General features: G+C 39.2%; 1 protein-coding gene across 4 annotated transcripts in view; it reads right to left on the minus strand.

Annotated features, from left to right (window-relative positions):
• LOC112058326 (protein pangolin, isoforms A/H/I/S) overlaps nt 1-16,504 on the minus strand; it is a 226,321-nt gene that overhangs the window by 8,595 nt on the left and 201,222 nt on the right. For 2 of the 4 annotated variants that reach the window (XM_024099072.2, XM_024099075.2), the window contains exons 8-10: nt 15,393-15,503; nt 4,283-4,484; nt 695-848 (exon numbers count right to left, since the gene is read on the minus strand). In XM_024099072.2, the coding sequence (XP_023954840.1) occupies nt 695-848; nt 4,283-4,484; nt 15,393-15,503 (467 nt within the window). Of the gene's footprint in view, nt 1-694; nt 849-1,334; nt 1,501-4,282; nt 4,485-15,392; nt 15,504-16,504 lie in introns of all 4 variants that reach the window. The other 2 variants (XM_024099069.2, XM_024099070.2) reach the window with 1 other exon arrangement.

Raw genomic sequence — 16,504 nt, forward strand, 5'->3', positions numbered from 1 at the left:
TATTGCTATACGAAATTATATAAAAAAAAAATATTATAAACAACCACAAATAAACAAGTCGCTCATAAGCAAATTCAAGCAGAATAGGTTCTCCGGAATCAAAATAAATGTTTATTAAGTTCATTTGGCCAGTATCATTATAAACATATAAGCTTCGGCTTTGTTACTAAGTATCATCGGCTGCCGGGGCTTCGCCCCGCTACTGCGCAGTGAATGGCAGGACGTGTCCGAGCATGCACTGATGTCGCTCATTACTCCTTCGCATACATGGATCGTATCGGGAAGGCTGTCCCAGCCTCTACGCCGTATACAGTCCCTGCAAAGCAAACTGGCGTCCGCCACTGGCGCATGCACGCTCCCCATCTCCTAGAGGCGCTAGACGGAGTCAAAAACCGGGACAACCTTCGAAGGAGTGCCACTCAGTCGGGTATGGTGTCGTATAGCGTTGTCATTACAAAAGAAAAATAAATAAATGCGATAAATATTACAATAAAAATGCTGATATACGTCTACAACCTGTACCCCTTCAACCAGACATTCGGCAACAGTTCTACGGTCGGTGCGGGGCGGTCGCGGCGACGCGCGTCTCGCCGTCGCGTGTCGCGCGAGCGAGACGCGCGCCGCCGCTCGCGAGCGCGGTCGCGGGATGCGCGAGGCGGGAGGGGAGGCGGCAGCGGTCGTTGCAAGGCAGTACCTCCATCGGTTGTCTCCTGTTTTCGCTTCCTCTTCTTGCCCCTTTGCGTATTAGCCCTAGACGACCAATCGGGATACAGCTGCATGTGCAGCTGGCGCTCGCGCCGCGCCAACTCGTAATACTTGGCTTGCTCCTCGCGGCCGAGCGCATGCCACTATGGAAACAAAAGAGAAATGCACTTCGACGGCGGTTCGCGACCGAGCCCTAGCGTGGGTGCTAGAAAAACAGCCCGCGGCGAGCGTTGTTTACCCCAGACTGAATTTTGACATGAGCCTACGCCCCAATCGAATGAGAATGGCCAATTGGTGTTCCTCACAGAACCTATTCCGCCTCGTCGCGCCTGTCTAGACACAGATCAAACCAATGTTTCCGACCGCCGGCGACGCGTGGCCGCTGTTCTAGCACGGGCACCGCCGGCCGCCGCTGGTAACGCACACACGCACACATCACATACACGGTACAGGGAGGGCCGGGTGCGGTCGGGATCAAGCCGTTAGTCGTGTTAGGAGCGCCAGCGCGCAAGCGGGCGGGACCGTTAGTGGAGTGCGAGGGGACGGGACGAGACAGGGTGAAGCGTGAACACAAGCGTCGACGTGACAGTCCATCCCCCGGAGACGGGCCTCGGCCTAGGGTCCAATACCTCCCAGCTCAGCGGGACCGCGGTCCTTTTTCCGCTTTTTCTTTTTGGAACCGTAACCGTAGTTGTCCCTCGCGCTCCACCCGGGGTACAGCTGCATATGGAGCTGTCTCTCCTGCCTGGCTTTCTCATAGTACTTTGCCTGCTCCTCGCGACTCAACGAGTGCCACTGCGTAGTCATGAGTACAACATTACGAACGGCCGTGGGACGCGCGCGCAATCTTGTTAGGAACGGACCCGCGCGACGCCGAGCGCACGTCGCGGCAGCATGGCAATCCTGACTTACTCACTTACTCGACAACCCTGACGGAGTCGTGATCGATGCGACAACAACTTACTACAAAACACATTTACCATAACGTTGCTATCATTATACTAAATCAATCAGACATGGAAACGTATGAACTATTAATGTATGTTTTTTTAGATACTATTTTGGTAAAGTAAAATTAAAAAGTTTAGTTGATAACGACAAAAGCTGTAATCGCTGACGCAAAAAACACATGAATTTTTTGCGTTGAGATTTTAAACCCAAAAAAAAATATTTTGACATTTTCATATTTTTTTTTAATACCACATTATTCGTGAGAAAAGCCATCTGGTCCGCGAGTCGTGCGGTCTGCGTCGACCCTTGCGTTCGCCGTACGTTTATTATTCAACACATTTCGTGTAGATGTCAGATAGTGGGCATTGTCTTCCAGAAAGCGAGCCAACTCTGTGTTTACGCGACGCGCATCGAATCGAATCGGTTCCTAACAAGATTACCAATGAACACAATATATCGTCGAAATATAAATTAAATATGTACAATTCCAGGAATTGATTCTAGTGAAGACTTCAAATCAATCAAAAATTCAAAAAAAGAAAATCAATATAGGTATCTGGAAAATTCACATAAATATCACCGATCTCCTAAAAGAGGTCATTGGTAAATATACATTGTAAGCAAATTCGGTTGTACTCAAATTTGAAAAGTCTTGCTATCAGGAAAACAATATCTCGTGATTATTCAAAAAATTAAGAATAATCGTATTATGGTAATTATCCAAATTAAAACATAAATTAAAATAATGTCTTAAATAAAATAAAAATCGGTTCAATACTTTAAGATTTGTGTTTGTTTTGTTTGCTTTCACAGTATTTAGGTATATTATTTTTATTTGTAACCCAAATGAGAAAAAGCTAACTTAATTAAATAAAACATATTTATTAAATTGAGAATACGGACATTACCTAGAATCAAAATATTATTAAATATATCTATATTCAAACGACTCAAAAGTCTTAAATAAAATAAACAAAAACAACCAGTATATAATGTAATTTTTATATTAGTTAAATAAAAATGAAAGTATATTTTTTTGTTTATTTTTTTGTTACCCACTAGGTTGCTTTCAAGTTTGCGTTTTCAGCCATCTACATCTATCGCAGATTGCGTAAAAAAATTGCTTCATAATTGGCGCAAAACGTAAGCTTAAACGCAAAATCAATGCGTTGAGCTTCTCACACATGAATGCTCTTTTGCGCTCGAGTTTACGTCCTTCGCAATCACATGCTGTGCAAGTTGTAAAAGAATCCTGTAATTTGAAAGAACGCATTGCGTTTTACGTCAAATATAATGACCTAAATCAATACGCAAACTTAAACGCAACGTAGATAGTAAACTCAGATCAAATGGAAAACAGTTCGAACATCCTCTAGAGCTGTCAAAAATGCGTTTTTAAGAGCTTCGTGGAACATTAAAATAATAACTATTGCCCATTTTACATGAGAGCTTTTCCTCCTCAACCTCAACCATCCAGTTGACAAATTTCTATTATCAAGCACTCTACAAGTTTTGAGCCTTGAGGCAATGACCAAAGTTTCTGGCTTGGGGACCATGAGTCCGATTCTTTAATCATGGAGACATAGTATCGGAATTGGGATTTATGATTTAATAACGCGGCTACAATTGCAAATTGAAGAGGATACTCGATAATTTTCCCTTTGTTTCTTACAAACGCATTGGACTTTACTTAAAAGTATAGATATCTATTTACGGAAGATGGTTTGCGTTTGATTGTAATAGTAGCAGACAGGCATTTGAAGGAGCGTCAAGAAAGCAGAAACATGAATATAATTATCATCTGTCGGTGAATGGGTGGTAAGAAATTGATTTGCCAACAAACGTTTATAATGAGTTTCAAAGTTATACTCCTCCTGTACCATTCTAAACGCAATTCTGCTGCGTCATCTTACTACTACATTCAAACTCAAACCGACTTCCTGTAGGCTACTCCAGGGGGTCAACGACAGATTTCGTGAAAACAAAATGACATACTGTCAGCAAATAGCAGCGAAAACGCAAATTTCTCTGAATACAACGCAAATACAGGATTTAATTCGGAGTGCGCCCAGGCACACGCTTCCGTTTTCCCTATCACCTTCAACATGGGTATATTCAAGTCAAGAGTGAATAGGCATCTTCTAGGCAAGCGCGTTCTACCATAAGCTGCATCATCGCTTACTGCCAAGCATAATTGCAGCCAAACACTCGCCTATATCTATAAAGTTTTAAAAAATATCTTTTTGGTTGCGATGGGACATTTCCGACTCCACTGCTATTAATTGACAATATATTTTTTCGTCACGAGAAATGTCATTGATCTATCCTAAAAGCAGTTGTCCACAAATCCGCATCGTACGTATCGAACGCATCGCACATATTTTTAATTTTACAGTAGATTCGTGCGATCCGTACAATGCGGATCTGAAGACGCCTACTATCTACTGAAGAGAAAGACATAATTATTGTCGACCAATCAACAATACCGCTATATAGAAAAAGATAGATAGGGTTTCGATTCCGTTATTGGTTTTCCATTAAGTCTTTCTTTCATTACAAGATGTCATTGACGCATTAGGCCTAGCGTTACTATATCAAAACGCATAAGGTTCGGGAAAGTACTCACCCGTCTGCCGAGTATTTGGTTGATGGCGGCCGACTCCTTGAGGGTGCACTCCGCAACCACCTTCGCCCTCATCTCCTTCATGTACAGCATGAAGGCGTTCAGTGGTTTCTTGATGTGAGGTTTCTTGTTCTGCTCCTTGTTGTTGGAACTGTCCGAGGGTTTCTCTGACGCGGAGCTGCTGCTGGTGCCTTTGTCTTGCGACCTGGAAGTGTTTTGGTTACGAAATTATTAAAGGGACAGGTTTAGGATCTGTTAGAACCAGGCTTACTAATAATATCTATAGGTTGCTGGTTTAGATCCGGCTCGAAGGACCACTTTTTTAGGGCCAGGCTCAATAAAAACAAAGGTGAATTATGAATATTATTATTATTTATATGTTATAACTTGCGGACGCTCGCAAACTTGTTAACGTGAAATTCAGTTATTCATAAATCCCGCGGGATGGACTGGACATGGACATGGACTCTTTTGGGATAAAGTGTAGCCTATATGATGTTTAATAACCTCCTTTATCTACCATAAGGTCCCGTTTAAATTGGCGTTTTCGTTCCTTTTCAATCCTGGGTCGGGTTATAAAATATATATTTGATGCATTTCTTTCTTTCAAGATATTCTCTAAGCTATCGATCGCAATCATTGTATCTGCAAGCAAATTGAGCAGCGTGGTGGTTCTAAGCATCATCCCTGGCCCAGTATTGGACCGTTAAAATAGGCCGATATTTTTGATATTGTGCGTTGAGAAACCTGGTGGGTTTCATACACCACAACCCTAAGTTGGCTATTAAAATATGCCGATATTTCCGATAGTTGAAATGTGTGTGGCCATAAAAATAATTTAAAAAAAAAGTCAATATGTATGTCACCGGATAAAAATGATTAAGACCGTCACTCGTCAAGCAATGAAGCCAATGAACAATCATCAGCTCACATCGCTCGGGATCGATAATAGTCGCCACATGTCGGCCATGCGCACGCGCCGGAAACTGCGGCTATTCCTACCACGTGTGTTTGTGTGTGTGTGATACTTACACACACAGGGAGAGCGTAAGACATACATGATCCTTAGACCCCATAATTTGGACTTATTAGAACTTTAATTGGACGAGACTATCGCTAACTATGGGCCTCATCAGGCTCAGAGTCACACAGCGGGCGATGGAACGCTATGCTAGGAGTATCCCTGCGTGATCGAATCAGAAATTAGGAGATCCGCAGATGAACCAAAGTCCAAAGTGGCAATGTGCGGAGTGCACAGTTCAAAGGACGTTGGGTGGGGGCCCCGAACTACAAAGCGCAGTGTTAGTCGACCCCCCACCAGGTGGACTGAAAACATCAAGCGAGTCGCTTGGGATTCGCTGGATGCAGGCAGTTCAGGATCATGATGTTTGGAAGTTCCTACAAAAGACCTATGTCATGCAGTGGGCACCTATCATCGGACATGATGATGATGATGAGAACTTTAATTGACAGTTTTGAATACTTTAATCGAAGTTTAGAAAACGATCATTAACATCTGATCATTATTGAGTTAAGCATTAGCTCCTTGAGCCGACTAACCTTTCGTTGGAGTATGGTGAGTCTAACTTCCAAATCACAAAACTCGCTGGACAAAGTACTGGACCTTCGTTTACAATGAGCTATGTGTACCAAGTAACCAGCGAAGCGAAATAGCGGGTGGAAACAAGTCATTAACAAAAAATATTTTGGTATCCAATTATAAAAATGTTTTAACAAGAATAAAGGCGAATCCAAATCAAAAAATGGTTGAACGATGTCCACCCAGGCAATTTATTTGATTCGTCGACCATATTAATAATGGTGGGTGAAGGAATCCTGAATAACGACTTCCTGCGCGACTCTTACACTAAAATAGACAAAGCACTAAAGATGTGCGCGGGTCGACACACACTTGTTCGCGCTTCGTTCTCGTAACGATTTAGATCAGATTTCTGTTATGGGTTCCTAATAATATTTTTATACAATAAATAATAATAGATGTCCACAATAGTAAATATCTTATGAAAGAATGCTTCGAGTTTGATAAGATTAATAAAAGGATTTCGAAATGTTTAAATTAAGATCACCGGACACCAATAGCGACTAAATAACACAAATATTATATTATAACACAAATAACAGAAATGGAATAAATATAGGGGTTTAATTAAATCTGTCAAAGACTTTTACCATCGTTTCAGAAAGCAGATTGTACTAAGCAAATAGTACTACAAGAAATTATATATATCAAATATGACATAGTGGTGTTCTGATGCTTATACTACTTTTGATTTTGACGTGCCTAAGTGGTCAGGGTATCAGGCACTACAATAGTGTTAAGGGGATAAGTGTTACATAATTTTTGAAATAAATGTTTTTTCTTTCTTTCAAATTAAGGTTTACTTGTACAAAATATTTTACGATAGTAATCCGTCCAGCCGTTAAGGTAGCCCGAAAATGATGATCCGTCATCAAAATCGTGCGAACAAGTGTGGGAAGACCCCGAAACGGTTGTTTTGCCGTTCAATACGTCAAGTGTAGATTATTCGGTAAATTAGTTCGTAGAAGCGGCGACAAGAACACACAACTTCCTTTACAAGGAAGCAGAGTTAAAAATGGGAAAACAGTAGAAATGAACGTTTTTATTTATCACCGACACGCTGGAACTGTCCATTCTGTCGAGTGGCAATGATAAAGAGATATGATGATAGGAAATGTGCTTAGCAGCGGCGAAGAGTCCATACAGGCCGATTCCCATCGGGTTACCTTTTAAAAATCATTATTGTAATGAATATAGGTATATGTTGAATTTATGAGAAGCCGGAGTTCGTATCAAGCGGTATGAATTTTCTTTTCTTAGGGACGGCTATTCTTCGTCAAAATTTCACCCTTCGCCACTGGTGCTTAGGAATATATTTATACTATGGACTCCTGGAAATCAATGTAAACTTTCAAGCCCTATTTCACCACTTTAGGGATTACATTAAAAAATTTTTAATCACATTTTATTGAATATATAATAATTGAAGTCTGTCAATCTGTGCCAGCGTGGTGGACTAAGGCCTAACCCCTCTTATTCTGAGAGGAGACTCGTGCTCAACAGTGAGCCGAATATGGGTTGTATAATGGTGATACTTGAAGTAGTTCCAGTAGACAAAAATAATCAGTCTAGTTTTATGATTGCTAGTTGTTCACCACACTGGTCCAATGAAGATTGGCAGACTTCACACACGCAGAGAATTAGGAAAAATCTCAGGTATGCAGGTTTCCTTCAACGTTTGAGACACGTAATACTTAATTTCTTAAAATGCACATTACCGAAAAGTTGGAGGTGGATGCCTCAGACCGGATTCGAACCTACACCCTCCGGAATCGGAAGCAGAGGTTTGTTGGCGGACTGGACTATCACTGTACTGCACTAGAACTATTTGTATTTAAAAAAAAAACCTATACATATAACTCCGCCAGCGCGCCCAATTTAACTAAAACATTAACACAAGCGGCTATTTAGCGCGTTAAAAAGCTAAGTAGCTCACAGAGGCGCGTACAGAGTTGCATCAAAAGACTCTGAAAGCGTGTGGAGAAAGGCGGCAACACAATGTGTTGCACTGCACTATAGCGATGCATTCAGGGAAGATTTTACACATGGGAAAACCTGCTTTTATTACCAAAAAACGCCGCAACAGACGTCCCGATTGAGTTGGCGGCCGACAAGTTGTACCAAGTCGGGTATCAGAATGAGGGTAAGGTATCTAATAAGAAAATTAGATGAGTAACATGCCTAATAGTGGCGCGTCGAACTAAACGAAACCCATGTAGGTAAATACGGTAGATGACAGTCTTTCAGGGTTTCGAACGTACGTAGTACAAAACAGAACCCTTACAATATCACTCGCGCACATTTTAATGTCCATCTGTTTTTTTAATGTAGGTACAATATTCTGTTTATACTCTCATTTATTTATTTCTCCTATTTTTTAAATTTTTTAACATTTTATACATACAAAATATACAAAACGCTATTAAAAACTTATAAAAAAAATTTTAACCCTCCCGCTGCGGGACATTTGAGTGTCCAAGCAACCGTAATGTACAATAATTATTATTAAGAGTAAAATCCTAACAATGTAGCAATTTTGTAGTAGTAACAGGATATCTACGATGAGTACTTTCGGAGCTACAGGGAAATATAGGTCATTAGCTGCGTTGACGTTTATCGCTCAAAAACGCTCCATACTTTAAAACGACGATTTACGAGTAAGTTGATTGGATGATTTGAGTTGGCACGTGTGTAGACGCTGAACAACCAGAGCATTCATGCCGAGAACTATTTGAGAAACTGGGATTTTGTTTTGTTTCGAATCTAGAATTTTGTTTACGAAAACTTTAAAACGTAAAACATTCACGTTAAACTAAAGTCCGCTTTTTTGGTCTGAAAATTTTGGTAGAAATCTAGTTGCATGCTAAACAACTTAACAACAACTGTAACAACTACAAATATGTTGTGTAGTAAACTAGTCTAAGTCCGCATATTTATACAGGATGTCCCGTAATTATTTCGACAAACTTTAGGATGATAGCTGATATCAAGGCCTACTAAAATAACGCAATATAATGTTGGCCGAAATTTAACGGTTTTTATGTTACGAGTATATTGATTTTTCTACAAAATACAAAAATCACTACCTTTAGTACAATTTAGCCGTATTGAAAAATAACTTAAACGCTGATTTTATACTTGGTAATTATTTTTGAATAGTTGATGAAAGTTTAATTTTAACTACTCCAAAGTAAGTTTTTTCCAAAAAAACGGGACTATTTACTTTTTTTTATGTTTGGCGATATTTTGTATGTATTTTTAACAGTCAGATTACAAAAAAATCTACTAGGCAAAGTTGTACATCTGGCTTAAAAACATGTTTATTTATTAGGGATTCCAAGATATTAGTACATTATTTTTAAACAGTGTCACAACAATTTAGTCTAGTAATTTTAATTTTAGCCTTTCTCAGCTTTAATCTGAAAACCGTTAATTTTACAAAAAAACTGCAAAAGACACTTTTTGTAGACAATTTTATGAGAAACAATTTTTATAATGACCTCTATTGACCTCCGAGTCCTCCGGTCGCGATATATTTACAAATTATTTCATGACCTTTTGACCTTTGTAACTTTTTGATGTCGATTTTTAACATCTTTATAATAACACCGTAATAAAGGTATATACAAAATTTCAGCTCACAAGGATTTTTTCTCCAGATAAAACCTAAGATGACTGGACTAAATACTTTTGTCTCGGAAAAATCTATCGTTCCCGAGGGATTTGTGAAACAGAATTTTACGCAAACAAAGTCGCAGGCGTCCGCTGGTAAAACATAAAACCACAAAGGTCTTTGCGCACGTATGCGAGGGACTGGAGGCAAGAAAAGAAAGAAAACTACACAATGCTCGCGTCTGCATCCAGCCCCGAAGAGACTGTGCGGTCATTATTGCGTACTTTCGCGAAGATTTTGCATAATCGGTGATATTAAATCAATCTAGATTATAATACGATAGATACCGTTTGCTTTAAACTGCATATTATGATGGGCAAGATTGCAGGTTAAAGAGGAGTAGGAAGATGGAAGAAGTCCTAGCTACAAAACATAAGGGAGTGGACTGGCATAAAGACAATCGAAAAACTTTTCCGCGTAGGAAAAATTTAGAAAGCTGACCGACCTTCAGTAATGGACAGGCACTCTAAGAAGAAGATCATAATAAAATCAATATTATTAATATATAAAGACTAGACTTTATGGAAATTTAATTATATTCTAATTCTAAGACTTGTCTTGAGAAAATAGCATAGCCCAACAATGAAAATGGTTTAAAACCATGGATTTTCCAACGAACAATAACTTTAAACTTATGATGATACTTGGAATAAAGAAAACGTTATATTTATTTAGCCTGACCCAGGATTCGAGCCCTATATATACAGGGTGATCTACTCGCAATATATTTTTTAACTTACTAAATCTGATATAAACACTCAACATCCATTAAACAGATGGGTGAAGGTCATTTCTAATTCGGATAATTCGGATCTTCTACTATTAGTTCCACGAGGAAGATGAAGAAGAAGAAATATCAAAGTCTACTCAATCACTTTTAGTCCATATCAACCAATCACAATACAGCATTTCAAAGTGACCCACTCTGTGATTGGTAGAATACAATAATATTTGAAAGGCAACGTAAAATCATCAGACCTGTCAGAAACGCATTCTTGAAAATTTGTGGGTTCGCCACTGGTCGCGACTGTACCGCAAAGTGGCCCGTTAGCCGAGGGCGTCTCATATATCATCTTAATTAAATTTCTCCGCCAGCAGCTTATTTACATGATTGTACCTGGAGCTTTATGTAAACGTGCGCGGTGTTACATACAGCTTTTTCATAAGCTGAAGCGATTTAATTTAAACACACTGGTGGTGGTCCTTCAAGGTGGCGTTCAAGGGTAGAATACGCGTTTTCTAGACGAACTATGAATCAGACCTCACTAGACAGACATCAGGCACTATTGTAATCAAACAAGCCGGTTAAAAAACACATAAAGTAAAGAATAACACATAAAAATACGTTATGTGTAGATATTGTTTTTTTTTTTAAATATTTTATAATAGTTCATTTTTCTTTGAAAATTTCAATTTCTGGAATGTCTGATTATTTAAAAAAAAATGTATTTTAACAAATTCAGAAAACGTGGCATAATTACAGTAAAGTAGAGCATTTATTATATTTAATTCCCTATTACCATATTTTTTAATTACTTGCTTTATAAATTTAGGATAAATTACACAAAAAGTAATTGCAAATGATGTTAATTAAAATTAGTATTGTCATTATTGAAAAAGGAAAAAAATACTGCTATATTATTATGAGTGTTACCACGGACAAAGCATAGATCTCTTTCAAATTTCAGTGTCTGGAAATGGAAGTGTAAATAAATAAAACCCGCTAACAGTGTGGCCCCACCCGAACGCAGTGATTATATGTTTTTGACGGATGTGGCATGTATTAAACGATGCGCGTGCGACGCGCTGAAAGGTGTAAGATTACGATTCCGTGCCGTCGGCGCGTTGTGGCTTTGCTATGCGTTTTTAATTTTAACGCCAGCCACACACGATCAAATTTATCGTCAAGCCTGTACAGCACTTAGGGATGTGGGTATTAAAAATAGCTGACCAAGTGCGACTCAGACACGCGCACGATGGGTTCCATACCATTATTTTAAATCACGTTTTGTGTATGGGAGCCCCCTTAAATGTTAACTTTTTGTATTCTTCGACAACAGTATTATCAATGGAAATTACAAATGTCTACCTATCATGGTTCATTAAATACAACGACGAGATAATTCAGCCAATGGCGGTGCAACCAAAAATACCTTTTGGGTTTTTGGGACCGCGTTGGGATGCAAGACATGCAAGACAAGAAGTCTGGGATAAGTCCGCTGACATAGACATTTTGTCTATTTCACTTCTCTTGGTCGAAAGTTAGCATTACTGGTGACAAACGGACGAACGGACGGACAGTTGAGTCTATTAACAGAGAAATCCCGTTCTACCATGATTCGATTTATTTTTCACTGGCCACTTCTTAAACGCGCTGCAAATTTTATAGTATACTTGACCGTGTGTAGTTAACATTACGTACGTCGGCGCGTTGTAGCTTTGCTTTACGTTTTTAATTTCAACTCGCGCGCAAATGGGCGCACGCGGAATCCTGTTACCGGCTTGTTTATTTTGTTCGTGTTAAATGTTTCATATTTTTTTAATTGTTTTTAATCGAATCGACTGTAGCGGCGAGGCGGATGATTACGCGCCTCGATGGTCAGTGTGACCTCTTTACTGGAGACAATAGACATGACATGGACATAGACAGATATTTTTTTTAAATTTCTTTATCACAATCATCATCAGTGTCGTCGTAGACGTACATACACGTCCATAGACGTCTACAGCTGGACTTTTAGAGGTATTTTTTGGTTTTGTTCAGACTTGAAGGTTGTTGTATTATGACGTCAGTCTACCTTAATAAGCGTCGACCGACAATGCGATTTCCGGTGCGGGGTCTTTATGGGGTTTGTATGGGAGACTTTGTTGCATCAAATTGTGTGAAAACGAATGGGTACAATCAACATTATTTTATTTACAACAATTAAATAATAAAAATAATCTAGAAAACAGTTAATGATGTTTGTTATAATATTTCAAAATAGATAAAAAAAGATAAGTGCGATATAAGTAGATTTTTTAATCACTGTATTTCGATTCGATTTCTGTGTACGAAAACAAATTTACAACGTACGAAGTCACGAGAGTCAATTGATCTTCAAAACAATTTTACAAATAAGCTTGAAAAAAAATCAACTATAGAATTATAAACACGCCTAGAACAACCCTATTGTCGCGTTGGAGGTCCCAAAAAAAAGCCGATCAAACACAGCGATAATCCACAAAAAACCCATCAATTACATAAAATGACCTACTTTAGAGAATGGTAATTCATAAAACAATTTGCCCCCAACGCTTTCGCACATCTGCCCCGATCGAGAGGGGTAGATAGGGGGTAGATAGGGGTAGCGAGGGGTAGCTAAGCCGTGTAATAGCGCTGATAAGATCGCCCACGTAGCTATAAACGGTCAGGGGACTTTTAATATTAGTAATCACGATCGTGTCAAACTTTATTGATAACATTGCATACTTAGTATCCAATTGCTGTGATCGCAACTTCGTTCTTGTATAATTTCTGTCGATCACCGATCTATCTATCTATCTATCTATCTATCTATCTATCTATCTCTTTTCTAAAGAAGAAAAGTCACCGACATAGAGTCAACGATAATACAATCATAATTACCTATTCGACCTGTAGAAGAAATATTTTTTCCGACATACGAGTAGCTAGCTCTAGGAGCTGCAAAGTTGATGTTAGTCTGGAGTGAAAAATTTGGATAGAAGCAGGCGTTACTTTGCGGAAGTTTTTTTTTTTTTTTTCTTTTAATAAAATAAACAAATATACTTAAACAATTCACATCACTATCAAGCCCCAAAGTAGGCATACAGAGTAGCTTGTGTTATGGGTGCTAAGATAGTTGATATTATAATATTAATATACAATTATATACTACATATAAATACTTATATTATGTATAAATACACACAGACACTGGAAAACACCCATGCTCATCACACTAATATTTTCCAGTTGTGGGAATCGAACCCACGGCCGTGGATGCAGGAAGCAGGGTCACTACCCACTGCGCCACGCGGCCGTCTAACGTTGTAGAGTCAACATCTCCTGAGGATGTTTCGGTTTCGGGGTGAAACGTACATAGAGAGTATTTTGTCGGACCTGGGTGACATCGTCGCATGGATTCGTCGGCTTTTCGCGGATGATAGCACAATAAATAAATCTATACTAATATTATAAAGCTGAAGAGTTTGTTTGTTTGATTGAACGCGCTAATCTCAGGAACTACTGGTCCGATTTGAAAAATTCTTTCAGTGTTAGATAGCCCATTTATCGGGGAATGCTATAGGCTATATTTTATCCCCGTATTCCTACGGAAACTCGATGTAAACTTTCAACTACCCCTACCCTACCCCTACCCTACACCTACTCTACCCTTACTCTACCCCTACCCTACCCTACCCCTACCTTACCCTACCCCTACCCTACCCTACCCTACCCCTACCCTACCCCTACCCCGTTTTCTAATTATTATTAATATGAACTTTATACAATAACAATAAGCTCAAATTGACTACGTTTTAGTTAAAAAACATTTGTATGGAAAAAAGAAAAGGGCTATTTTTATGGTTTTTCCGGCAATTACTCGAATTTTTCTCGCTGTAAAAACCATCCTAGAACTTCAACGAACAATTAAAAAAAAAAATTGACCAAATTGGTCCAGGCGTTTATGAGTTATGCGCTTACCAACGCATTCTGTGATTCATTTTTATATTATAGATTAGTCTAAGAATTTTATTTCGTCATACCCTCAGTGATGAGATCTACGCAGGCGAATCCACGAGGCAACAACTAGTAGTTTCAATAAAAATGTCATACCCAGTTTAAATTTGACCAGACAATCACAAGGGTGGGCATACCGCGTCTGTATAGAGTCGTTTACTGTGACATTATAATTTTAAATACGTCGTACAACTTACAAATTGGCCGGCTTTCACGCACGCGACGTTTATTATTCTACATCGCCTTACCCTTTTTAGGGGTCCGTAAAAAGTAAACAATGAGAAAGTATTCTTTCATACGTAAAAAAGGCAGTACGTCAGATCTTTAGTGGAAACTATCGGAACTTCGTATTACATTGGTGTGCGCAGAGGTATGGTAAAGGTAGGCTAGACACAAGAAAATATAACATGCAGTTCTAACAAATAATACTTATAACAGTAGGTATGTACTTCTTTTGCTCCCCTAACTTGAATTCAATATGTAAGTTTTTTTTAAGTAAGTTTGTAAGTAAGAAGGCTTTTGAATATAATATTATGTAGCAACATAAAATTCGAGAGCCTAGTTTATAATCACTTTTAAAAGTCATTAATTATGTTTGTAATATCTGTATCTGTCTCTATCTGCTACTATCGGTAAAGGTAAACTTCGTGAGGAAACCTGCATACATGAGAAGTTTCTTATTTCTGTTGACCTGTGTGAAGTCTGCCAATCCGCATTGAGTCATCACGGTGGATTTTCAGATTAACCCCTCTCATTCTGAGAGGAGATTCGTGCTCAACAGTGAGCCGAGTGTTAAAGATGAACTAATATCGATTTAAAAGGCAGATATCTGTGGTATCTTCTAACCACGATGGTTAAAAAGTTGACTTAATAATCTCTTAAGATTTAGTATTTTTGCCTAAAATGTCTTACTTGTGCCTTGATTTTTTTAAACGGACTTCAAAGTAGGTTCTTAGTTCGAAGCGTATTTTTTTTGACATATCTGACATACCACCACCTTCAAACCGATCGGTAGAAAAGACGTATAAATAAGTACGATGTTATTTTTCGCTTTTAGAGTCGGATAACTTTAAAAAGACTTTTTAAAGTTAATTACCTCGAATGGTGCGTGAACAAGTCCGCCTTAGAGGGGTGCGGCGCCACCAGCGCGGGGCCCAGACCTAGGCCTAGGCCGCCGCCCAGCGTCGGGGAGAACCGGTACAATTCACTGCAATACAACGTATACTATTCAAACCAAAATCAAAATTGATTTATTGTAAGTAGGCTTAATATCTTGTATACTAAGCCTACTTACAATAAATCAATTTTGATGTGAAACGTGTGAAGCGTAAAATTTGAGTAGATATATACTTGTAGCTTGGCAAATTCGATCGTAACACTCCCGATGGTCCTCGCGGGCCGGGAGGTAACGATGCCCCCACAGTTCTTCCCTCTGCCCCGCGCGCACGACCCCGTCGCCCGCATAACATGGGAGTGTCATCAACGAAGGTTCCAAGCTATAGTAAGTAGACTGGCTTCGGCCGTGGTTAGTTACCACCCTACCGGCAAAGGCGTACCACCAAGCGATTTAGCGTTCTGGTACAATATCTTGTAGAAACCTAATGGAGTGTGGAGTTTCATCCTCCTCCTAACAAGTCAGCCCGCTTCGATTTTTGATTGCATCACTTACCATCAGGTGAGATTGTAGTCAAGGGCTAGAAAATTGCAGGGAGCCGCTGGATGCTGGCGGTTAGAGACCGTTGTGTTTGGAAGTCCATGCAAGAGGCCTATGTCCAACAGTAGATGTCCATATCGACTGTTAATGATGATGTTGGTGACTTAATGCAGCGTTTCCCAATTATTTTGACTTCGGAACCCTTTTTGTTTCACCATTTTCCGGCGGATCCCTTAAGCTAGGGTTCATAAGAAAGAAGTAAACTAAAGACGGGACTGGTAGCGCTCCGGAAGCATATCCGTTTCCTACATGGTGCCATGGAATTTTGGAATGCAATATTTTATAGGTTAATTGAAAATGAATAATAAATTACGTCAATTAATATTATCACATGTGAAACATTGTGTTGTAACTGTGAACTTTACAATATGGAAATTTTGAAATTTCGCGGAACCCCTGACGGCCTTTCACAGAACCTCATTCCGCGGATTGGGAACCGCTGACTTAATGCCATCTTTTGTTAAGCAAGATATACCGTTATGTTAAAAGTAATG

Source organism: Bicyclus anynana, chromosome 25 (assembly GCF_947172395.1).
Source record: "Bicyclus anynana chromosome 25, ilBicAnyn1.1, whole genome shotgun sequence".
NCBI lineage: Eukaryota > Metazoa > Arthropoda > Insecta > Lepidoptera > Nymphalidae > Bicyclus > Bicyclus anynana.